The sequence below is a fragment of the Panthera onca genome, chromosome B4 (assembly GCF_046562875.1).
Source record: "Panthera onca isolate mPanOnc1 chromosome B4, mPanOnc1 haplotype 2, whole genome shotgun sequence".
NCBI classification, from domain to species: domain Eukaryota; kingdom Metazoa; phylum Chordata; class Mammalia; order Carnivora; family Felidae; genus Panthera; species Panthera onca.
The window spans coordinates 21,496,510-21,523,087 of NC_138345.1; the positions used below are offsets into that span (position 1 = coordinate 21,496,510).

The following is a 26,578-nucleotide window of genomic DNA, read 5'->3' on the forward strand; positions in this document are numbered from 1 at the left end:
CGGCCTCTCTGCGAGCCTCTCCTACTCAAACAATCAGCTTCTTGTTCTTAGAATCCATTAATGAAAACCCCTGTATGGCTCTGAACTGCCGTGGGGCCACGGCCACTGGCTCACAGTGAGGTGACAATGAACTCGCCCTCAATGTCCACACTTTCCAATTCTCCTCCTTGACAGGAGTTTAGCCTCTCTGTTCTCTCTCTTTCCATATCTGTTCCCACCAGTCCTCTGTTTAAGTAGTAAACCAGCCTCGGACTCCCTTTGCGACGAGAACTGGGGGAAAACCCTCCCCAAGATTTTTCCTCAGAAGTTCTCTTGTTCCAAGGGCCTTGCTGGAAGCCTCTGACTCAGGGAGATCGCTTCGTGTCTTTCAAACTGTCAGAACAGCAAAACAGGGCCGGGGTCTTCAAAATTAAAACAAAAATCTATTTACGTGCTCTTCGAGGGGAGGAAAATTTTTGCAGTGGGAGATAGGTTATTTTATTTCCATTATGAATAAAAATTGAATACAATTATATTGCTCCTATTTATAACTATTATGGGTTTTCTGGAATATGCCATTGAGCAGAAAAGTTTGGACTGGCTGATGTTGTGGAGAGATGCCCAAGATATACCACCTGTATTTCCTTTATTCTTAACCCAAACTTTTGGAAAGCTATAGCCTTATTTACCTGTATTAAAATTAATTATTCATTGTTTTGTCACTTACAAGTTTTTGAAATCTAGACTCTTCATATTGGCATAGCTCTTCTCGTAACTCCTTAATCGTTTCTTCTCTCTCCTTCAGTCTTTTTAACAAATTACTCATTTTGAGAGTAGCTGATTCTTTCACAAAAGTCTCTTCCTCCACCTCAAAGAATTGCTAGGGAGAAAAGCGGCATTAGTAAATCAGACACCAAGCGAAAACTATTTCATGTTTTATTTAAGCTACTATCTTGTAAGTTCTTTTTATAACTTGCACACAATTTTCAGTAAGTAACTATATTTATATCGAATGATACGCTCAAGTGCCACAGAATACAGCACATCGTTATCCTATGAAACACAAAGCATAATGTGGTATTCTAACTGCACTGGCCACGCAAGTAATAACACTAAACTTTAATTGTCAATTCACATCGTGGTGTGAACGTCCTACTTCAATCTTCCCCTAGAAAGAAAGTAGCGCACATTTGAACATGTAAAAAGGAGCCGTAAACTTCAATGGTGTCACTAATTCCCCCAGTGCTTTGGTGTGGATGTGGAGAGAAATACCATTCCTTTTCTTTCGCCCACAGAGGAGGTTTGCAGACCATGCATCTAGACAGACGAGGCTCCATTTGAAAAATCAGGAAACTGAGACCAGAGCAGAGGAAGACGCGTTACGACTGAATTTTTTTTTTTCCCCCGTGGGTAGCTGTGGAAGATGAACCATTAGGTATGAGAAAGTCATCTTCAGGGTCCATGTGCATTATAAAATTATGTAATTCTAGCATATCATTTACTTCTCTCTGCATGAAAAAGCAGGCATGTTTTTGCTTTTCTTAAAAAAATTGAATAAGCTGGGGTTTTTTTGTGTTTTTTTTTTTTTTTAAGTTTATTTATTTATTTTGAAAGAGAGAGAGAGAGGGAGACAGAGGATCCCAAGCAGGCTCCAGGCTCCAAGCGGTCAGCACAGAGCCTGAGGTGGGGCTCGAACTGTAGACTATGACCCCAGCTGAAGTCAGACGCTCAACCGAGCGCCTGAGCCACTCAGGCGCCCCATACGCTGTTTTTTGATAACCCTAATCAAAAAGAAAGCAAATGAAAAACATACTCTTGAATTGGTTTGAAGTGAATTTGTCTATGAGTTGATACAATGCGTCATAAATGGTGTTGCCCCTATTTTAATTCATTTGACTTCATATCGTGAGCATCTCCCACACCATTAACCTTGTACATGAGTGTAGTTACTGATGGTTCCATAACATTCTGTTCCACAGAAATGCCATAATTTACACACTCACCATACTATATATATTTTAAGTTTTCCATGATACCAAATCTTTATATATATATCACTGTCTGCATTTCTAATTATTTTTTTTCTTGACAGAGACCCTTAGAAGTAGAATTCCTGGCCAAAGCATATGAAGGTATTGATGGCCTTGACTCCTTTTATAAATTTCTTTTCAAAAAGATTGTTCAGTTTACACTCCACCTTGAGAATGAGGATGTTTGTCTTACTATACTCCCTGAAAGATTATATATTGTTATTTTGTAAGTCTTACTGTGACAATATAGGAACATCGTGGTTTATTTTTGTATTGATCAGCCTGTTTTACTTCTTTTTCTGAAAAAGTAGCCTCTACAACCAACATGGGGCTTGAACTCACAACCCCGAGATCAAGTGTCACATGCCTCTACCGACTGAACCAGCTGGGGGCCCCTTAATCAGCATGTTTTGATAGCCATTCAAAGTGAATTTTCTTCACATGATATTAGCTGTTTATGCTTTGTGTTTTGAAAGTCCTCGATTCTAATTATACGCCCTTTTACTGAGAACTCAAAATAGTTTTAGGACCTCCACTGATCAATTTCTTCATCAGTGTTATTGATCAGCTTTACTGTTTGCATTTGAATAGAAGCGCCATTTCTCCACAGTCTGTTGGGACTGGCCTCTGTTTACAGTCAGTAAGAACTGTATCGCAAAACCAAACTGGGAGGAAATGTTTAAAAAAGGAATGCTGTTTCTTTTTTTTTCTAATTTTTTTTTTAATGTTTATTTATTTTTGACAGAGAGAGAGAGACAGAGCATGAGCAGGGGAGGGGCAGAGAGAGAGGGAGACACAGAATCCGAAGCAGGCTCCAGGCTCCGAGCTGTCAGCACAGAGCCCGACGCGGGGCTCGAACTCACGGACCGCGAGATCATGACCCGAGCCAAAGTAGGACGCTCAACTGACTGAGCCACCCAGGAGCCCCAGGAATGCTGTTTCTTATTTCTAGCATATAAAAATCTCATTTTCTGGACGCCTGGGTGGCTCAGTCAGTTGAGCGTCTATTTCGGCTCAAGTCAGGATATCACAGTTTGTGGGTTCAAGCCCCGTGTTGGGCTCTGTGCTGACAGCTCAGAGCCTGGAGCCTGCTTCAGATTCTGTCTCTCTCTCTGCCCACCCCTGCTTGAGCTCCGTTTGTCTTTCTCTCTCTCTCTCTCAGATGAATAAACATTAAAAAAAAAAAATCTCATTTTCAACCCTGATGTGTAAAATCCTATTGTTCATATGGGACCCTTTTGAGAATTACAGAATTATTTTATTTTTGTCATTTGTTCACTGCTAATATATTTGAGCACATGCACAAACAGGAAATACAGGAAAACCTAATCATATCTGCCACTACACTTAATATTATATTTCAGAGTTAGATTTACAAACTAAAATTGTCCTATAATATATAATGAACGCCAGTCACCTGAGGAGAATAATATATCATGATAGAATTAAGAGTCAAGCTAGGAACAGAACATTAACATGACCTACACAGTGCTAACGTAAAAATCAGCATATGCATAATACAGCACAATGGAAAAGAGGGAAGACAGAACAATCAAAATGACAATACCAGCTTTGTAAACAAATGTTTTATTTTTTATTTATTTTTGAGAGCGGGGAGGGGCAGAGAGAGAAAGAGAACCCAAAGCAGGCTCTGAGCTAACAGCAGAGAGCCCAATACGGGCCTCGAACTCACAAACTGTGAGATCATGACCTGAACCAAAGCCAGACGCCCAATCAGCTAAGCCACCAGGTGCCCTAATAATACCAGCTTTTTAAATTGAGTGACTTTAAAGAACAAGGCTGATTGTGGAGGACAGGATAGCCTGTGTTGGCAGACCAGCTCTGTCACTTAGTAGCTTTGTGCCTGTGCCTTGTGCCTCAGTTTTATCATCTGTAAAATGGGGTTAATAACAATACCTAAACTGCCACGAGAATTAAATAAGTTAATGCGCGTAAACCATTTTGAACAGTGTCCACAACACGATCAGCTCCCTGTAAGTATTACATCTTAGAATTTCATATCGTTCTATCTGTTTTGTCATTCAAACCCTGATGCCACTCTTCTGGGAAGCCTTAGCACCCCACTTGCCCACCTGCTCTCCACTGCTGTGTTCTTCCTGTATCTTGTCAACCAACGTGCTTCTTGGGTCACTTCATTTATTATTTGTTTATTTTCTCACTGCTTTTTTTATGTTCAGTATATGTTGGATTTATTTTACTTGTATCTAAAAAAATTTTTTTTTAATGTTTATTTTTGAGGGAGAGAGAGACAGAGTGCGAGCGGGAGAGGGACAGAGAGAGAGGGAGACAGAATCTAAAGCAGGCTCCAGGCTCTGAGCTGTCAGCACAGACCCCAATGTGGGGCTCGAACTCACAGACCATGAGAATATGACCTGAGCAGAAGTCAGACGCCCAACCAAGCCACCCAGATGCCCCTGGGTTTCTCTTACTTTTTTTTTTTTACTTTTTTTCTAATGTTTTTATTTATTTTTGAGAGACAGAGAGCAAGCAAGGGAGGGGCAGTGAGAGAGGGAGACACAGAATCTGAAGCAGGCTCTAGACTCTAAGCTGTCAGCACAGAGGCCGACTTGGGGCTTGAACCCACCAACCGTGAGATCATGACCTGAGCACAACTCCGATGTTTAAGAGACTGAGCACCCAGGCGCCCCTATTTTACTTATAAAAAACACCAAAATAAAGATGCTTCTGAAAAGCTGGCCAGGTAGTCTCCTCTCTAACATGACACAAACCACCCCTGGACGCTCATTTAAAATCTGCCCCCAGGAACTGGGCGGAGATGCTGTGCAAACTCAGCAGGGAGCCTGCCTCTAGGAAGGGCTCGGTCCCTCTGGACTTCAGGGCAGGGAGGGTCACGCAGTTCCTTGCAAGAACAAAAAGTTTCACTTTTGACATTTCATAAAATAATTGTAAGGCCCAAACACATTGGATTCATTTCTCTTCATCTCCAGGAATGTTTCTGATGTTCGACCAACATTTATGGAATGAGCTGGGCTCATGAGGAGACAAGCGGAAGGCGCTTTTATTTTTCTTCACCACCCCTCCGATCTGGTCTCCCGTCTCGTGTTTCTCTCCTTTGAGAAAAACTCTCGGGAAAGTTCCACTGCTTTTTTTTTTTTTTTTAACTCTTAAATAACAGCAACAACACTGGACAGAGGAAAGAAAGATAGAAAAGAAAGCCAGTTTCAAGCCATCTCCCCCAGCACAGAATGCCACATCCAAGGGAGACCACAGGTGGGGAGGACAGGAACCTTGATGGGTAAGATTAGGCGGGAATTGGGGCATTTTATTTTTTGTTTTGGGTTTTGCTTTCTTCCTAGTACCCAGAGATCTGGTCAAACACCAGTCTAGATGTTGCTGTGAAAGTGTTTTTTAGGTGAGATTAACATTAACATCGACAGACTGAGAAAAGCAGATTACCCTCCAGAATGTGGGTGGGCCTCGTCCAATCAGTTGAAGGTCTTCGGGTCTTTGGAGAAAGACTGAGGTCCCAGAGGAAGAGGGAATCCTGTCAGTAGACGGTTTTGGGACCTGAACTGTAACACCAACCCTTCCCCGAATCTCTGGCCTGCTACCCCACCTTGAAGATTTCAGGCTTTCCAGCCCCCACAGTCATGTGCACCAGTTCCTTAAAATCAACCTCTCGCTTCTTCGCTTTCTTTCTATGCACACTGGTTCTGTTGTTTCTGGAGAATCCCAATTAATCTAATATCTACATCTAAAGACCCTAAATTCACACCAACACCGTCAATTCCAACCCAACACCGTGGTGTCATACAACCTGTCTCCTTTCCATCGCATAGCCCTCTGGCAGTGAGAAAGCTGGGTCCCATGATGCCTGATGCATTGATGTGTTTGTTCAACCCTCCCTTCAGGTAACCCATTTCCTGACCACACCACACCGTGCCACCAAGAGCTTGGCTCCGAAGCAGGTGATGGGACAGGGACGGCAGAAGCACGTCTTTGGACTTTTAATTCACGATGGCAAGAAAATTTTATTGTGGGTGTCCATTCATTCCTTTGGTCTTGCAAGAAGAGTTAATATTTGTATTTTAATTTTTCCTTCAGCCTTTGAAAGTGAGAAGGACCTAATATTCAAATCCTTGGCATTAACTGTTGGCTTTGTATTATTAGAATAATTTGATGATGTCATTTGGTCTCATGGGCAAAGCCTCTTGACCAGCCGTATCGAACGACACAGCTGGATATAACCAGGGGTGAGAAACAGACTAGCAAATGAAGTCCCAGTAGTGGATACATAGTCACTTTGCAGCTAAATGTCGATAATGCACTCTTCTAGCTGGACGCCATATCTTCCAGGGCACCTGCGGTCTCAGGACCCCCCAGAGCAGTACGTGGTACCGGGGCGGGGGGGGGGGACAGCATCACGTAGGTGGCAAGAGAGTGTCCTCCCCACCAAGGCTCAGATACACGCCTAATTGATCACAGGCTAAACGGTGAGGATCAGTGTGTGAAAAGAAAAAGAGAAGCCCAGGGAATGTGGTTTCCTTTTATGGGCAGTGATAGCCTCCTCTCAGTTATGCCCTTGGAAGAAGAAAGGTGGTCACGCTTTGGCCATCTCTCTCCTTCTCCCGTTCTCTTTGGGGCAAATGCTGCAGGAACATCTGCTCTGCTCCGGCAGGAAGAGCCCCGCCCAGCCCAGTGCAGACTGTGATGGGAGTCGAGTCTGCCAAATTCTGAGACTTAGCACGAGGCAGCCCCCGTCACCAGCAAAGCAGATGATCTCCATCTGTTGGCTCCCTGACTTTCCTTTTCAACTTGTCCAGAACCTGGGAGGGGAAGAGCGGTGTTATTTATCAAGCATAAACACTGCGATAGTCGTTATCTTTCAAGGTGGGAAATCTAAGCATGTCGTGAAAACTGCTTAGAATTCTACGATGGTTCTTTGACGTCCTGGAAGTAAAGTACTGATTCCTTGGCTTCACTTTCCTGCATTGCCTCCCACCACGCTTTCCAGTCCTGCAGTCTTCCGGCCTCACCAAACCACCTCCCTGCCTTCCTTGCACCTTAATGCCTCTGTTCTGTGAAATTGGCCACGTCCCTGATTTCTCCCATCTCCCCCAGGCTCGCCAAAAATTCACCATCCTTCAAGGTGTAGCTCAGAAATCCCCTTGCCCTAAAAATCTTCCTTTTCCTTGCTCCAAATCACCCAGAAGAGTTGGGAATCCATCAGGTGCAAACCTCAATTATGGGTTCTAATTGCTGAGTATTCTTTTCTTCCTTCCTTCCTTCCTTCCTTCCTTCCTTCCTCTCTCTCCTTCTTTCCTTCCTTCCTTCCTTCCTCTCCCTATTTCTTTCTTTCTTTCTTTCTTTCTTTCTTTCTTTCTTTCTTTCTTTCATCTCTCATGTCCACTAGATTATGAACAACTTGAGTGCAAGGATTGCTTTTGTCTCTGCTACAAAATCAGACGATGGGTGGATGAATCAATCATTGAGTGAAAGAACAATTTAAGCCCTCAGCATCATGCACTGCCATGGTCTAAGACGTTTTTACTAAGAACTCATGATCTATTTCCAGTAGCATGGCATAGGTCAAGTTCATTGGTACCTTTCTTGGTTATATTCAGGCCTTTATTCACTAAACATTTGTTGAGTAGCTATGATGGGTCAGACTCTCTGCTAGGAGGAAAGTACAAAGATAAACACAGCTTAGTCCCTGGTCCACAGGAGCAAAGGATCTAGAGTACAGAACAATCCACAAGTGGGTAATTGTGACACAACTCAGTGTGTCAGTTATTGAGGACAGAAAGAGCATTCCAGCAAGAAGGGACATTATGTGAAAATTCCAGGGAGGTGACTGATACCTTGAGGTGTGCAGAGGGAGGCAGGTGACTATAGCTCAGTATTGCTGGAGGGTAAAGCTTTCCCTACGAAGTGGAAGGAGATAAGAGTGGAGAAATGTAAGGGCCTTCTGGGCCCTGCTAAGGGCTAGACGTCATCCTACAGGTATGGAGAAGATACTGAAGGGTTTCAAACAAGGGCAAGATGTGAAGGGATTTATGTTTTGAAAGACCACTCACTTGACTGGGCAGATAAAGACCAATGGAGACCAGATGGGATAAGGGGATAACAGCCACAGGCCAGGCAAGCAATGCTGGCTGCCTGAGCCAGTTCCATGGCAAGATCACGGGGATGGATGTAGGAAGTAAAAAACAGGCAGGAGTTGATGGTTCCCTGGAAATTAAGGTGTGTTTTTTATCTATGCTGTGTCACAAGCATACAGTTTTACCACAAACTTAGTGGCTTAAAACAAACATGCATTGTCTCACAGTCTCTGCAGGTCAGGAGCTCAGGCATGGCTTAAGTGGGTCCTCTGTGGAGGGGCTATGAGGCTGCAATCCTAGTGCCTTGTTGGAGGCTCAACTGGGAAAGGATCTGCTTTCACGTTCGCTCAGGTCGTTGGAAGGATTCACGTCCTTGTACCTGGAGGCCTTAGGGCTTCAGTTTCTTGCTGTCAGAGGTTTCCCTCCATTCAAGACTGCCTGCAGTTATTGCCTTCCAAATGTTGGGGCTTCCCATCATGGCTGTTTGCTTCTTCCAAGGCAGCAAAGGAGAGACTCTCTGTAAGGCAGGAGCCACACCCTTGTGGAACATAATCATGCCAGCGCCTTTGCCTTTGCTGTATTCTATCAGTTAGAAGCAAGGCCCGAATCCTGCCCTCTCTCAAGGAGATAAGGAGGGTGATCACAGAAGGTGTGAACGCATAGAGGCTGGATTGTGGGTGTTCAGCACAAGCAGCCCCTGCTAGCTTCCCAGCAGCAGCTGGAGAAGATACATTATATAGCTTGTATTGACTGATACATTGTATAACTTGTGTGGTGGTGAGTCTGCAGTGACTTCATTTCGTAAGTCTTTTCTTTCATTTTAGTTGTTTTGCCATTTCCTCTAGGCGGTTTTCTTTCCCGGCGTCTCCCCAGCATAAAGCCTCCCTCAGGCCATTAGCAGTGCTGCAGGGAAGGCATTCCTCACAATCTAAGGAGATGCACCCTGCCTTGGCAGAGGCCCGCCTTGGTTTCCTAAGTCAGAGTCCAGAAAATTCAATCCCTTCCAAATACCAACATGTTGGTATTTTATTGCACAATACTGTTAATAAGACTTAAAAAAAAAAAATCTGAAATAAAAATCATTTAACACCCGGATAGTATTTGCTGCATTAAAATTTGGGATCTAAAATGAGTGCCCTCATTAGATATGCTTCTTCTCTACTTCTTCCATCTTAAAAAAAAAAAATGTTTTTTTTTAACGTTTATTCATTTTTGAGAGACAAAGCATGAGCGGGGGAAGAGCAGAGAGAGAGAGGGAGACACAGAATCCGAAGCAGGCTCCAGGCTCTGAGCCGTTAACACAGAGCCTGATGCGGGGCAGGAACCCACAAACCGTGAGATCATGACCTGAGCTGAAGTCGGGTGCTTAACCGACTGAGCCACCCAGGCACCCCATCTCCTTCTCCCATCTTTAAGAGTGTAAGACACTGATAGTCCAGAAAGCAAGGCTTCCATTGTAAGAATACGGACGTGCTTTCCCAGTTCAAAGACTTTTAAAAACAATGTTAACATTTCATCATTGTAACAAACATTTTTTTATCGCCTTGAAATGGATTTGGGGAATCCTGCATCAAATCTTCATCTCTGTATGACAAAGTAAAGAAGACAAACCCGAAACGCTTTCCTTGGAACAAACACTGCTACCTGGTATCCATAAAAGGACTTCAGTCCTGCAAAATGGTCTCTGAGCTGTTGGCGAGATCTCTTTGAAGTCAGCGAGGATGATTATGTGATGGTGAAAGCATCTTGGGGAAACACTCGAAGTTCATTTACAGCAGTTTTCCAGTTTCCCAACGAACGACAATCGGAAAGAGATTTCTGGGAAGGGAGAAAACTGCACAGAAATTTTCTCTGGCAGGGAGCCTGGGTGGCTCAGTGGGTTAAGCGCTCCGCTTCGGCTCAGGCTGTGATCTCAGTTTGTGAGTTCAAGCCCTGTGTCTCCGGCTTGGGGCTGGCAGCTGGGAGCCTGGAACCTGCTTCAAATTCTGTGTCTCCCTCTCTCTCTGCCCCTCCCCAACTCGTACTCCGTCTTTCCCTCTCAAAAATAAATAAAAGTTAAAAAGAAAAGAAATTTTCTCTGGCTTAATGATAAAACAATTGTCACTTTTCTTTCTTTCTTTTTTTTTTTTTTAAATTAAGATCAGGATGCTGAGGAGTGTGAAATTCTCTTCCTATGAAGATCAGTTTAGGAGCTGGTGACTCAACCAGAGGCGAGAAGACGTGAATACTGTTTTCTCCAATTATGTGAGAACACCTGAAAAAGGAGTTAATTGCATTCACCTTTCCTTCTGAATGCCGATTATAGTTGAACCAAAAAAGGAAGTCATAAACCTAGACATACAGATTTACATTTTTCGGGGTGCCTGGGTGGCTCCCATTCTTGATTTCGGCTCCGGTCATCATCTCACGGTTTGTGAGCTCGAGTGTCGCCGCATCAGGCTCCTCGCTGAGCGTGGGGTCTACTTGGGATTCTCTCTCTCCCTCTCTCTGCCCCTCCCCGACACGTGCACGCACACGTGCACGCGTAGTTCTCTCTCTCTCTCTCTCTGTCTCAAAATAAATAAATAAACAAACATTTTTAAACATTTTCATTTTCTCTAATCCATCTGAATTTAACTCTAGTCTCTTTCGTCTTTCTGTAGAAATACAATAAATAATGGGGTGCCCGGGTGGCTCAGTCAGTTAAGCGTCAGACTTCAGCTCAGGTCATGATCTCATGGTTCGTGGGTTCGAGCCCCGAGGGCTCTGGGCTGACAGGCTCAGAGCCTGGAGCCTGCTTGGGATTCTGTGTCTCCCTCTCTCTCTGTCCCTTCCCCTCTCGTGCTCTGTTTCTGTCTCTCTCTCTCTCTCTCAAAAATAAATAAACACTGAAAAAAAAAGAAATATAATAAATAACAATGCTGCCTTTGAAGCACTTTGCACAGTGCCTGGGCCATAGTAAATAATTTGATATGTGATTACTGGAGACATCAGCCTGGAGAAAATGAGGAAGTCTCCCCAAGCATTATGACTTCTGTTCCCCTTTAGTGACTAAGGCCACCAAAGACAAAAAGAGTAATTGCAGCCCCAGGCCATGTTAGGCCCAGTAGAGCAGGCGTAAGCCAGACGGTGGGTGGAGACAAAGCTTATCCAGGCCTCTCTCTACACCCCCATATCCTTTTCTCAACTAAAACATCTCTCCCTACCCCTTTCTCTCCCCCAAACTCCCCTCAAGCGTCCTTTGTCTATTGCAGATTTTTCTTACAGAGAAAAGAACACCCACTAGGAGGGTCATGACTTCATTCCTCAGCCCTCTGTTGGTAAAGGAGAGGGTGGTGCTTTGATTTGAGGAAATGAAATTCTCTTTGTTTTTAAGGTTTATTTATTTATTTAGAGGGAGAAAGAGCATGCCCTGGGGAGGGGTAGAGACAGAGAGAGAGAGAGAGAGGGAGGAGAGTGAATCCCAAGCAGGCTCCACACTGCCAGCACAGAGCCCGATGCAGGGCTTGAACTCATGAACCGCGAGATCGTGACCTGAGCTGAAACCGAGAGTTGGTGGCTTAGCCGACTGAGCCACCCAGGCACCCGAGGAAATGAAATTCTCATGGTTATATTTTAAGCACGTTGGGGGTGTGACTGTGCCTCATACAATTCCATGTCACCCAGAGTCTCTCCTACACGAAGAGTCCTGCGAGAAAACACCAGCACTCCCTCTGTGCATCTTCACAGGGCCTGCTAGGCACAGTTCTGATCTAGTCACAAATTACTCTTTGTATAAGAAAATCCTCAACATCCAGTGTAGATGGAGAAAAGACTAGAGCTTCATAGTTTCTAAAATTCTCTTTAAAAGACCTGAGAGACCATCGTCTCAAAAAGCATCCAAAATCAAGCAGTAAGGCACAGGAAGTGAGCATATTCCAAACTGGAAAGCACTTTCTAGCCTCATTTTGCTTATGTTAACCTTCTCTGATGTCCTGATCCCCGTTTGACTTGTAGACACCTGACATCCAATAGCCAGTCTCTCTGGCTTCATTAGCCCTTTATTGACCTCCTTTTCTGGTGCAATTTTAGCTTTCTCCCACAAACATATATTCTATATTTCTTTGCTTGCCCTGTGCACTAAGACCGTAGGCTGATTCCATTCCTACCACCAACACATCTCTCATTCTTTTTCCGTCCAGCTGCTCCATCTAGGGACGGAGTCAGTAAATTATGCCAAACAAAAATCCATTGTTATACTTAACAATGAGTTACTGATGGATTCCTATCAAATTCGGTAATAACAAAGGATGATCACTGTCTTGATTACAACTTAATATCCCACGATGTCCATCTAGTGTAAAAGAGAGATAGATATACCATTGAGAAATTGAGACATGAATATTATCATTTTCAGTTAGGTGTTTGTATGTAGAAAATACAAATGAATCAACCAAGAACTTTTAAAATATCTGATAAAACTTGAGATTGAGACCTGAAATCATAAAACTGTTAGAGGAAAACATAGGCAGTAAGCTCCTCGACATTGGTCTTGGGGAGGATTTTTTGGATTTAACACCAAAAGCAAAGGCAAAATTAAACAAGCGGGACTCTATGAAACTAAAAAGCTTTTGAATAGCAAAGGAAGCCATCAACAAAATGAAAAGGCAGCCTACTGAATGGGAGAAAATATTTTCAAGTCACATATCTGATAAGGGGTTAACAGCCAAAATACACAAAGTATCCATGTAACTCAATAGCAAAAAAAAAACAAACAAAAACAAAAACAAAAAAACCATCCAATTAAAAAATGGACAGAAGACATATTTCCAAAGAAGAGCTACAAATGGCCAACAGGTATGTGAAACATCACTAATCATCAGGGAAACGTAAATCAAAATCAAAATGAAATATCACCTCACATCCGTTAGAATGGCTGATATCAAAAAGACAAGAGATAACAAGTGTTGGTGAGGAAGTGGAAGAAAGAGAACCCTCGCGCCCTGCCGGGGGGAACGCAGACTGGTGCAGCCGCTCTAGAAGACAGTATGGAGGTTCCTCAAAAAAACTAAAAATAGAACTACCCTACAATCCAGCAATTCCACTTCTGGGTATTTATCTGAAAGAAACAAAATCACAAATTCAAAAAGATACCTGCACCTCTGTGTCCCCCACAGCATTAGTCCCAATAGCCAAGACATGAAAACAACCTATGTGTCCACTGATGTATGAATGGATAAAGAAAGTGTGAGGGGCGCCTGGGTGGCTCGGTTGGTTAGGCATCCGACTCTTATTTTGGCTCAGGTCATGATCTCACGGCTTGTGGGTTCAAGCCCCGTATTGGGCTTGCTGCTCTCAGCACAGAGCCTGCTTCGGATCCTCTGTCCCCCTCCCTGCCCCTCCCCCACTCATGCTCACGCGTGCTCTCTCTCTCAGAAATAAACATTAAAAAAATTAAAAAAGTGGGGCGCCTGGGTGGCTCAGTCGGTTAAGCGGCCGACTTCAGCTCAGGTCATGATCTCGCGGTCTGTGAGTTCGAGCCCCGCGTCGGGCTCTGTGCTGACAGCTCAGAGCCTGGAGCCTGTTTCAGATTCTGTGTCTCCCTCTCTCTGACCCTCCCCTGTTCATGCTCTGTCTCTCTCTGTCTCAAAAATAAATAAACATTAAAAAAAATTTTAAAAAAAAATTAAAAAAGAAAATGTGATTATATATAACATCTATGTTTTTATTTATTTTTATTTATTTACTAAAATACTATTCAGACATGAAAAAGAATAAAATCTTTCCATTTACAACAACATGGATGGACTTTGAGGGCATTATGGTAAGCGAAATAAGCCAGAGAAAGACAAATACCATATGAGCTCACTTACATGTGGAATCTTAAAAAAAAGAAAGACAGGAAAAGAAAACTGAACGCATAGATACAGAGAACAGATTGGTGGTTGCCAGAGGCAAGGTGTAGGAAGTGGGTGTAATGAGTGAAGGGGGGTCAAAAGGTACAAAGAAACTTCCAGTTATAAAATAAGTAAGTCATGAGGGTGTACTGCATAGCATGGTGACTATAGTTAACAATGCTCTATTGTATATTTGAAAGTTGCTAAGAGAATAAATCTTAAGAGTTCGTGTCACAAGAAAAAAATTTGTAACTATGAGTGGTGATGGATGTTGAACTTGACTTATTGGGGTGATCACTTCACCATACACACAAATATCGAATCACATTGCACACCTGAAATCGATATAACGTTATAAGCTGAGTAGACGTCAATAAAAAAAAAAAAGAGAAAGAGAGAGAGAGATCTGATAATTCCACATTTGGAAATCTATCAAGAAAGTGGTTGGATACAGTATTTATAAATTCAATTGTTTCACCTCAAAACATATCGGCGAACTGAAAGAAAGCAATCACAAATCAGCACGTATTGTACTCCCGTTTATATGGAATGTTCAGAATAGGTCAGTCCGTAGGGACAGAAAATAGGTTTGCAGTTGCCAGAGGTTTGGAGTGGGGAGGAAGAAAGGGGGAGTAATAGGGAGTGACTGCTAATAGGTACAATTTTTTTTTTGGACATGATCAAACTGTTTTAAAATTAGATTATGGTCATGGTTGCATAACTCTGTATATATACTATAGATCATCAAACTGTATGCTTTCAACGAGTCAATTTCATGCTATGTAAATTACACCTTAGTAAAGCTGATTGGGGTGACTGGCTGGCTCAGTCAAAAGAGTGGCGACTCTTGATTTCGGGGTCATGAGTTCGAGCCCTGCATTGGGTATAGAGAGTACTTAAAAAAATAAAAAACTTAAAAAACAAAATCAACAAATTCCATGTATACCAAAATACTCTTAAAATACAACAAAGAAGATTCCATATTCTAAAGATATAAAATATAATACTTAGGAATAACTTAGTTGTAAGAGAAAGAGATACAACCTGCATAAATAAAACTATAAAACTTTATTAAGATACATAAAGTAAGACATAAGTGAATCAAGAGATATGCTTGAATAGGAAGACTGGATATTATGATAAAATTTCTTTCAAAATTCATGAATAATTTCCAACCAGTTCGATTTTAATAAAAATGCCAACAGAGGCCATTATGGAGTGGCAGTAAACAAAATTATTTTAAAGTTTACCTAGAGGAATAAAAAGGAAATGGAAAAACTCCTTGTTAATTCAAAAGCTAGTGACAGTCTCCTTCACTTTTGCAAAGGTTTTATAAGCTCCTACATCCCTTTATTAAAAACCCCTGCATTAAATCCCTATGTGTTTGAAATACCTAGTTTGTTTTTTTATCTGAATCTGAGCTCATACATTTCCAAAACCAAAAATCAGTAAATAACGTCTAAGTTTTAGAAAAATATTTTCTTTTATCCACAAATGAGGTACTATTATATCACACAAGAGATTGTTTCAAAAGTTAAGTAGAGGGGCACCTGGGTGGCTCAGTCGGTTAAGCGTCCGACTTCCGCTCAGGTCATGCTCTCATGGTTTGTGAGTTCGAGCCCTGCGTCGGGCTCTGTGCTGACAGCTCAGAGCCTGGAGCCTGCTTCAAATTCTGTGTCTCCCTCTTTCTCTCTGCCCCTCCACAACTCATGCTTGTGCTCTCTCTCTCCCTCTCAAAAAAATAAATAAACATTAAAAAAAAAAAGTTAAGTAGATTTAAAAACTTTCTCCATAGCTGAAAAGGGAATGTACCTGTGTATCCTTAACTGGTCTCCAGAGGGCAGTAGAGTCATTTATACTTAACTAAAGTTACCTCAACCAAAGTGTTTACTTTGATTTTTTTCCCCCAATACTCTCCTGTTTTTTTCTTATGACTGAGCCTTAACAAACTGGGTGGCCAGGATTAGGAAGACTGTCTGAGGTCATGGATCAAAGTAATGACAACAAGCCAAAGGGAAGACTCAAATAATCACTTTGATGTCATTACAATAATTCTCTAATTCGATAAACCAACTAACTACAATTAATATTGTTGCGTAAGTATATTTAATCAGCATGTGTTCATGAATATACAACATTTGATAATTTCAAGGCTTTCTACTTTTAGAAGTACAAGACGTATATATAGTGATAGCCACTTACTTCGTCATATTTTTTTTAACTTCGTTTCTTTATTTTTATTAATCTCTACACCCAATGTGGGGCTCAAACTCACAACCCCAAGATCAAGAGTCACATGCTCTTCCAACGGAGCCAGCCAAGCACCCCATTCAGCCATATTTTTTGAGCATTTGATACACTAGAAGTATATCAGTGTCCCAGAAATTGCTGAAGACACAAAAGATTAGGAAAGCACGTACAAGAAAAACCATAGGGCTCTGACTTACTCTCCTACGGTAAACAACAAAAATTCTGGAGAAGATACGCGAAATGCCTCTAGAAGCTGACAAAGTAAGGAATACTTTAGGCCAAAATGAAGTGAATGCAAAATTCCACAGAAGTATGCCGCACACTGAAGCTGGCTTTCACTCTAGGGAACTGCTAAACCAGGTGAACATGAACTTTGGCTTACACCTCTTTGCAGGACACAGAGAAGAGACATCGCGTAGGTCCTCCTCAAAGTGGTCATTCTAAATAATAGGAGACCATCTCTTCAAGGTAGAAACACCAAAGGCCACTCTCCTTCAGTGTGAGAACAAACCAGAACCACCTTGAACTCTGTACCCGCTCCCAGTCAACTACAAGTGAAATTGCCTCCTGTCTGGAAACTTGGCACGAAGTGCAGAGAATGGGGAAAAAAATCTCTTCTGGGTTTTGTAAGCACAAGATGAAAGATGAAAGATGACCTGTATAAATTCATACATCTGGGTGGTCTAAAATGTCTCAAGTTAAAGTCAGATTAAAGTGGTCACAGACCCAGGAATCTCACAAAAGCAAACACGAATCTTCTCTACAGAAACTACTTCTGTCCTAGGCTTCAAGGAATTCCCACAGAAATGTAAGTTCAGAGTCAAAAATCATAAAATCCAGGGATGCCTGGGTGGCTCAGTCTCTTGGGTGACCGACTTCAGCTCAGGTCGTGATCTCATGGTCTGTGGGTTCGAACCCTGCGTCGGGCTCTGTGCTGACAGCTCAGAGCCAGGAGCCTGCTTCGGATTCTGTGTCTCCCTCTCTCGCTTCTCCTCTCCCCCTTGTGTTCTATCAAAAATAAATAAACATTAAACATTTTTTAAAAAAATCATAAAACCCAAAAGTAAAGGACACATCACGTGTGACAGCCAGCACTTATCAGACCCTCCATGATGGAAACGGTGAAACACAGAATATAAATCAAGTATATTCCAATACGTTTAGAAAGATAACTGGGCTAAAATTATCAGCAAAGAGCAAGGGTCATAAAAAAATAACCAATAATCAAGCACAGAGTGTCAAATAGAATTCCTACTCATAAAAAACATTATAAATAATATTTAAAAACTCGATGAAATGGCTAAAACAGTAATACAAAAAAAGTGGGCTTAAAAATATAGTATTAAAATTTTTACATGAGAACAATATATATTATTAAGCCTTTATTCCAACATATTTTTAAGTTTCAATCAAATAGACAAGACCCTAGACAAATATCTCATTATATCTGAATCAAAAGGAATAGAAAACCAGATAGTCTTATAATCACTAAGGAAATTGAGGAATCCAAAAGATGTCAATTAATCAATCAATCTGTCCAGGCCCTGATGAATGTAGATTTAAAATACCCTAAGCAAAATATTAATACACTAAGATCAACAACCATTTTTTCCAAAAGCCGTATCATGGCCAAGTTGGACTCAGACAAATAAAGTAAGGTTGATGTAACACTTAAAAAAAATGTAATTAATTAATTTCACCACATTAATAGATTGAGGGAAAAATCATATGGCCTCGCAGTAGACTCATAAAACCCACACTTTATAAAACTGAAATGTATCCATGATTTTTTAATAGTCTCTTTAAAATAGCCTGGTAATGTAGAAAGTATTATGTGTGATGTTGAAACATTAGATTCATTCTCTATAAGATTACATATAAAATAAGGATGCTTGCTTTTAATAACTTTTATTAACACTATAGTGGCTGCACCACCAGTGAAGTAAAGAAAGATAAATGAATGAATGAAGAAATGGTATAAGGATGAAAAATATAGTAACAAATATGTAATTCCTCTCAATTAATATAACTGTTTATATACAAAGTCCTGAAAACGCTATGGACGAATTATTAAAATAAGTTCGAGAATCTTTTTAATGTTTATTTTTGAGACAGAAAGAGAGAGAGAGGTAGAGAGAGAGAGGGAGACAGAGGATCTGAAGCAGGCTCTGTGCTGACAGCAGAGAGCCGATGCAGGGCTCAAATGCATGAACTGAGATCGTGACCAGAGCCGAAGTTGGACGCTTGACGGACTGAGTCACCCAGATGCCCCAAAAGTCTAAGAATTTAATGATGGTCATTACAAAATCAATGCATACTAATCAATTGCATTTCTCTACCCCAGTAATAAACAGTCAGAAAATGTAGTTTTGAAAAGGTACTTTGCTGTATCTTCAAGAAAAGTATTTTGGAATAAATGCAGTAAAAGTGTTGTGGGGTCATGGAGCACTGATGGTCGAGAAAGAATTCTTGGGACATTGTGTGGTGCGGCAAAGTTTAAGTAGCACCGGGATAGGACCCGTGGGCAGAAAGGGCTGCACTTCTGCTGTATGAAGCTGGTGATTATATGCTTGGTGCTCAAGGGGAAGGGGGTGTGCAAGGAATATGAGATCACAAATGTCTTCTTCGAATTTCTACTTGTAAAACCACTTTTTGCGAGATTTCTCTGGTGCTTCTCCTTCAGTCGCTATTAACTATCAGTGAGACTTAGAGGCAGTCATAAGACCATCTGAGAATGCAGCGACCAGCACATATTTGATCCTTATCGAAAATATGCGGGCCATAGGTCAGCCTGCTCGGCTAAAGGTGAAAAACGTTCTGCTTCCATCCCTCATCAAAACTACCAGACGTCCTTTTGAATATAATTGTAAAATTGTATTTTAAAATATGAAAAAAAGCTAAGTCAGTACTGTACTGTAAAAACTAAGTCAATAATACTGTACTGTATTTTGCACAGTACTGATTGACTCAATATAGGCATGGTATCACAGGAAGATATTTGGTCCTTGTTCCTGGTTCCCGGCACCTAAAGCTCTTAAAAGTTCTGGTAAGAGAGGCATGAACATCTGTTGTTGTTGTTGTTTTTAAATTTATTTATTTTGAGAGAGAGAGAGCAAGCACGTGAGAGCCAGCGAGGGGCAGAGAGAGAGGGATAGAGACAGACAATCTCAAACAGGCTCCACACTGTCAGCACAGAGCCAGACGCCGGGCACAAACTCATGAACCGTGAGATTGTGATCTGAGCCGAAACCAAGAGTCGGATGCTTAACCGACGGAGCCACCCGGGCGCCCCAGAAGTGTGTTGTTCTAATGAGGCCACTCTTGGGAGGCCCCTAAATAGCTTCAGGATGAAGGCTGGTTGCCAGAAAGATCAAGCCTTGATTAGAAGCTTAAGACTTTGGGCTCTATCTTCCCGCCTCTGGGAGGGGACAGTGGCTGGAGACTGAGTAAATAGCTAATGATTTATTCAATCGTGCCTACCCGATGAGATCTCTATGAGAAACCCAAATGAGTGCACTCAAAGAGCTTGTTGGTTGGTGAACACAACCAGAAGCGGGGAAGGTGATGCCTGTGGAGAGGTCACGGAAGCTTCGTGCTGTGCTGTGCATCTGAAGGAGAGCCGAATTTGCCCCCCCAAAATATGCCTCTTTGGTATAAGGATTATTTTAGGCTGATTTCCTTTCAAAAACAGCAGATAGGAGAAGTTTTGCAAACTGAGGAGTTACTCTTCTGTCAGGACATGGACAAGGGACTAGACATAGAAGATATGAAAGAGACATGTATAAGGAAAACCTTCATTTGTAAAGGTGTCTTCCCTCTGGGCCAGAAAGAGGATGATTAAAACCCTAGAAATGCTTATCGATGGACGAGAGGAGGATGGAAATCTGCATAACAGTCAGAGACTTGTCTACTGTGCTTTGCCTGATAACTTCTCAGAACTGGCTCCCCCCCCCCCCAGAGATAGTGTTTAAGGTGGTGGCTTGGGCGTTTGTGGAGTTACTCAGTTTTCCTGCCCCCCCCCCCCCCCCCCGCCATGTTACTAAGTTCTGTTTGTTTTTCTTCTGTTAATCTGTCACTTATTGGAGGGGGGGAGGGGTCAAGGGCTCTGTTAAGAACCTAGAAGGGAAGAAGGAAAGTTATTTTTGCTCCCTTACACATCTTTTCCATTTGGCTTTTTGGGTTGTGTCCTTTATAATAAACTGGTGACTAGAAGTAAGGTGCATTCCTGAGCTCTGGGAGTCCTTCTATGAAATTACCAAACCTTAGCAGGATAGGGCAGGAGAGGGAATACCCACTTTATAACCAGCGGGTCAGAAGTACTGGGGCTTGCGACTGGCATCTGAAAAGGAACAGTATTGTGGGATGGAACCCTTTACCTGTGGGGTCTGCACTAGCTATGGATAGTTGGTGTCAGAACTGAATCAAATTCTTGGATGATGAAGGTCCCCAGAATATGCCAATTTGACATGATTATTCTGAGTTGAAGGCAACTGAGGAACAGCAGGTGCAGGAAAAGTCCTAAAAACAGCATAAAACTCCTTTTGTGAAGGAAATTGACATTTACAAAGGAAATTTCCGTTTGTAAAGGTGTCTCCCACTTCTGGACCAGGAAGCGGACCCTTACACGAGCAGCTCTGAGGAATGGAGAAGACGTTGACTTGAATCTGTATAACAACCTTAGTAAATGATCCTTGCTTATCAAACTCTCCCTAGTCACCTGCCCATAACTTACCACCCTCCTCCCTCAAAAGCCCCAAATCCCTTTTCTTTTGTTTAGCCTCTCCAGACTTTATTGCCTTCTGGGAGGGTTTATAAGCCCCCAAATTCTGGCTGCCTCCTTAAGCCACATTTCTTTGTGAATTTGCATGCATAGTGATGTGGGGAACAAAGGCAAAGGAAAAAAAAAAATTAAATTTCCTTACAACTTACAGCCCTTCGACAAGTCCTTGAGACCCGGCAGAGTGACCTTCCTCTAGGAACTCAACTACCTCAATGTTAATACTTTGCTCAGGGCAAAAGGCAATCTTAGCTTAACATTATCCCGACTTCCAGAATCCTGGAAGTCTCCTTTAACATGTAGAAATTCCTTTGGAAACTTCCTTTATCTCTACCCTCCCAAGATATATGTCAGCAATCATCCTCTAGGTATATGTGCCACTGATATATACCTGAAGGGTCTCATGACTAAGGTTTTATTAGACAGTAATAAATGACCTTTTCCTAACAACAGCTAGCCCCTCAAGGTCCTGGAGACCTTGCTTCCAGAATTCCTTAGAGAGTTACACTATCCCTAACCCTTTCCCAACTTGAAAGTATATAATCATCCACCCCTCACAACTCCAGTGCAGCTCTTTCTGTCCATGGGTCCTGTCTCTGTGCTTTAATAAAACCACTGAAGATATCTCAAGAATTCTCTCTTGACCGTTCGTGTCGAACCCCAACATCTCCATATTACATAGCATTTAATTAAATCTGTTTTTCTCTCCTGTTAATCTTTTTTTTTTTTTTTTAATGCTTATTTGTTTCTGAGAGAGACAGAGCGTGAGCTCGGGAGGGGGAAGAGAGAGGAGGAGACACAGAATCCGAAGCAGAGTCCGAGCTCTGAGCTGTCAGCCCAACGTGGGGCTCAAACCCACAGACTGTGAGATCATGACCTGAGCCAAGTTGGACTTTTAACCAATTGAGCCACCCAGGCACCACTGTCTTTTTTCTTTCTTTCTTTCTTTCTTTCTTTCTTTCTTTCTTTCTTTCTTTCTTTTGAGTTCATTTATTTATTTTTGAGAGAGAGAGATCGCGTGTGAGAGCTGGGGAGGGGCAGAGAGAGACAATCCCAAGCAGGCTCCATACAGTCAGCTCAGAGCCAGATCTGCCTCGAACTCACAAACCATTGAGATCATGACCTGAGCCGAAATCAAGTCAGACGCTTAAGTGACTGGACCACCCAGGTGCCCCTAATCTGTCTTTTATCAGTTTGATTTTTGCCATCTCACTCGATAAAAAAAAAAGAAAAAGTTTTTCCTCCTCTATGACATCCTGTTGGTGTCAGGGTTTGGAAAAGTCTGCAAATTTGGTGTCAGGAGGGAAAAAAAATTCTAACTATAGGAAAATATGCATCCCCCCCCCCAATGGTCTATAGTCTTCATGCAAACCCAACACAATTTTCAATGAATTTATTTGTACAATGTGTCACGAAACACATTATTTAATGTATACGGAGGGACACAGAGCCAAGACCATTCAGTCCATTTCTGTAGAAGAAAATGAGATAACTTATCTTACCAAATACCTAAAATTACATGTAAATCGTAGTGGTACTGATGAAGGAGCCAAAGGCAAGCTAACGCCCGCAACTACCAACCCCCTGCCCCTGCCCCCCGCCCCCCCACCTAGGTGAAATATGTGTGATATTCCTCAGGCATGCCTGGCTGCCCAAGAACAAAGAAAAGGAAAGAAAACAAATGATGAACTGATAAAGATCACAGCCATGCAGAACAGGAGTCTCCATCAGTTTAAAATATTTTAGTAAATTACAAGAAAAAGGCAATTTTATCAGTAGCTTAAATCTCCGGAAACCTATGGACTCAGTGTCCTGGAACCCAACATCACCCTTCTTCCACAGTGATATGGGAACAAAGGCAAGAAGGAAATGGCTAGATACAATTAAGTTTCCTTATTACCTGCAGCCCATTGACAAATACTTGAGGCTGGCAGAGTAGAACATTTCTCCAGGAACTGTCTTAATGTTAATGTTTTGCTAGATGGAAAAACAATCTTAGCTTGACAATTGCTAGGCTTCCAGTATCCCGTGAGTCTTCTTTAGCATATGAAAATTCCTTTGGAAACTTCCCCTTGACTCTACCTCCCCCAGCTCCTGAGTATATAATCAGTCTTTCCCCGTAGTCCCAGGGCAGTGTTTTTTGTTCCACCGGTCCTGTCCCCATGCTTTAATAAAATCACTTTTTGCACCAAAGATGTCTCCAAGAATTCTTTCTTGGCCATCAGCTCCGAACCTCCATCACCCCCAAAAGCTCATCACTTATGGGGAAAAATGAATCCCTGCTTTTCAAACCAATACTAAAAATCAATTCTAGCAGATTAAACACCTGAATGTAAAAGGCAAAAATATAAAAATTTTAAAAGACTTTAAGATGTAGCAGCATTTTAAAAACAAAACATAGAATGTGGAAACAATGAGGAAAGGAGAAAGTTTGACTACATTCAAAAAGTTTGCGGGGGGGGGGGAGGGGGTGGGCATCAAAAAACACCATAAAAAGGCTGGAAAGACAAAGAAGTGGGAAGATATTTGTAACATACAACAAATAAAAATGAGTTCATAATATGTTTTTAAAAACTGTGAAAATTAATAAAGGGAAATCTCACTAGAATGGAGTCAGGAGGTTGGGGGTGGGGGAAGGGGGTGTGGCTTTCATGCCTCAGTCTCACTGGTGGTGCCCATCAATTGCAAATCAAACGGGAAAAGGAGGGACTTTGTAAACAGGTACTATTTTACTATCCTGGCAGGAGGCAGGAATGCTTCCTCTCCAGCCCTCCCTCCCTGGCTTCCCCCACCTCCTCCCTCCCCCCTGCCCCCCCCCCCCAAATAAACCAATTTTTTGCCCGTAAAATAACTGGTAGTTTGATTTTTTTTTTTTTTATTTTCTTAACATTTATTTATTTATTATTGAGAGACAGAGAGAAACAGAGCGTGAGCAGGGGAGGGGCAGAGAGAGAGGGAGACACAGAATCTGAAGCAGGCTCCAGGCTCCAAGCTGTCAGCACAGAGCCCGATATGGGGCTCGAACTCACCGACCGCGAGATCATGACCTGAGCCGAAGTCAGACGCTTAACCGACTGAGCCACTCAGGCGCCCCTGCTTTCTTAATTTAACAGAACACTCCTATTAATCAATGAGAAAACAAATACCAATACAAAATTAATTTAAACAGGCATCTCAGAGAACAAGAAAACTGAATGATGTGAAAAATTATGAAGTCTCAGTGAAGAAGTAGAAGTATTTTTATAAACTGCTGAAGGGAATGTCTTTTATTACAATCAGTTTATTTTTTACATTTTTGAGTCTTTTAATTTTTTTAATGTTTATTTTTGAGAGAGAGAGAGAGAGAGAGAGCAAGCAGGGGAGGGGAAGAGAGAGAGGGAGACACAGAATCTGAAGCAGGCTCCAGGCTCCGAGCTGTCAGCACAGAGCCCGACGCGGGGCTTGAACTCACAAACCGCGAGATCATGACCTGAGCCGAAGTTGGACGCTCAACTGACTGAGCCACCCAGGCGCCCCATGGATAACATTTTTATATAGACTCTATAGCTGATATATCTGTATTTCAACCTTTTTCTCTGTATATTTCTCTGTCATCTAGCAATTCTACTCCAGTATATGCCCAACAGAAATGCATTCATATGTGCATTTAAAGATACATACAAGAGGGGCTCTTGGCTGGCTCAGTTGATAGAGGATCTGACTCTTGATTTCGGGGTTGTGGGTTCGAGCCCACATGTGGAGATAACTTGAAAAAAAAAAAATCTAAAATCTAAGAGGCACGTCCAAGAATGTTCATAGCAGCACCATGCCTTTAACAGACAAATACTGGGAACAACTCAAATGTCCATCCACAATAGAATGGGTCCACTAAACATTCATACAATTCATACAACTCTAGTCATACAGTGGAACAATGTACAGCAATAAGGAAGAACAAACTATTGTTATGGCAACCATATGGATAAACCCTACAAATGGAAGGTCCAGTGATAGAGGCCAGACACAAAGAAGCAAGTATCCTATGGTTGTATTTACAGTAAAATCCAAACACAGGCAAAACAAATCTATGCGACAGAAGTCAGGTCACGGTAACATTTGGAGAGGCGGGGTGGTGTCGGCATACCTTAACATCCTACGTCCTAATTCTTGATCTAGGCAGTGATGATCTGGGTATGTTCATTTTGTTTAACAAAAATTTGAATTGTACACTTGTAATCTGTGTTCTTCTTTTTTTTAAATTTTTAAATAATGTTTCTTTTTGAAAGAGAGAGAGGGGGGAGAGACGACGAGTGGGGGAGGGGCAGAGAGAGAGAGAGAGAGAGAGAGGGAGACACAGAACCCAAAGCAGGCTTCAAGCTGTTGGACACTTAACCAACTGAGCCACCCAGGCACCCCACAATCTGTGTACTTTTATGTGGGTGAGTTACACTTCAATTAAAAGCTTGCTTTTTTTTAAATTTTTTTTTACTTATTTTTTTTTGTTTTTTAATTTTTTTTTTTAACGTTTATTTATTTTTGAGACAGAGAGAGACAGAGCATGAACGGGGGAGGGGCAGAGAGAGAGGGAGACACAGAACCGGAAGCAGGCTCCAGGCTCTGAGCCATCAGCCCAGAGCCCGACGTGGGGCTCGAACTCACGGACCGCGAGATCGTGACCTGAGCTGAAGTCGGATGCTTAACCGACTGAGCCGCCCAGGCGCCCCTAAAAGCTTACTTTTTAAAAGCTCTGCCTATAAGTTCTTCTTGTCAAAAGGCATGAAACTTGAACATGAATCTAATCAAGATTTTAGAGCTAAATTCTATAAGAAATATGGAAAACAGAGGAACAAGTGACACATCCCTTTAAGAAGCAAACTAACAAATACCGAACATGGCACATTTGGAAAGACAACTGCCTTATTTGTTGTTATTTGTTGCAAAAGTCAATGTCAAGGGAAAGAAAGAAAGAAGAGAAGGGGGGGAAAGAAATGTATTGCAACTGGAATGATACTTCTTTTTACTACAAAGTAATACATGTTATAAAAAATGGAAGCATGACTGTTATAAAAATAGAGACTTCAATTTAAAAAGTGTTTTCTTTTTCTCCCTCATTCTCCAGACATTCTGCACATGCTACAATATTGTGTTCTGCCTCTTTTTTTGTTTCAATTAAAATATATCTTGGACATGGCTTCATAGTAGGTACATATGAATTTACCTTAATTTAAATGGCTGGGTATTTTTCTATCATTGGTATCATTAAGTACTATTATTCCAATATTTTCTATTAAAAAGTAAATTATAATGCAGCTAGTCATCGTATACGTATTTGTTTCTATTTCAACTGGTGGAATAGATTCCCCTAGAAGTGGGATAGCTTGATCAAAATAAACGTACATTTGAATTTTTATTAGAATTTGCTAAATTTCTTCCAAACGGGTGGTACCAATATATGCTTCTACAGTATATGTGCTTGTCCATTCACCCACGTGTTGCCAACAGCAGATCATATCAATCTTTTATTTTTTACAGTTTTTGTTTTGTTTTGTTTTGGGGGGGTAGGGGAGAGAGAATCTCAAGCAGTCTCCACGGTCAGCGTAGAGGCTGACACGGGGCTCCATCTCA

At 41.8% G+C, this 26,578-nt stretch overlaps 1 protein-coding gene across 2 annotated transcripts in view; it reads right to left on the reverse strand.

Moving 5' to 3' along the window:
- The window catches only part of CB4H10orf67 (chromosome B4 C10orf67 homolog), a 161,576-nt gene that overhangs the window by 102,577 nt on the left and 32,421 nt on the right, over positions 1–26,578 (reverse strand). For both annotated transcript variants that reach the window (XM_060659160.3, XM_060659159.3), the window contains exon 5: positions 707–859. In XM_060659160.3, coding sequence (XP_060515143.1) covers positions 707–859 — 153 coding nt within the window. The remainder of the gene's footprint in view (positions 1–706; positions 860–26,578) is intronic.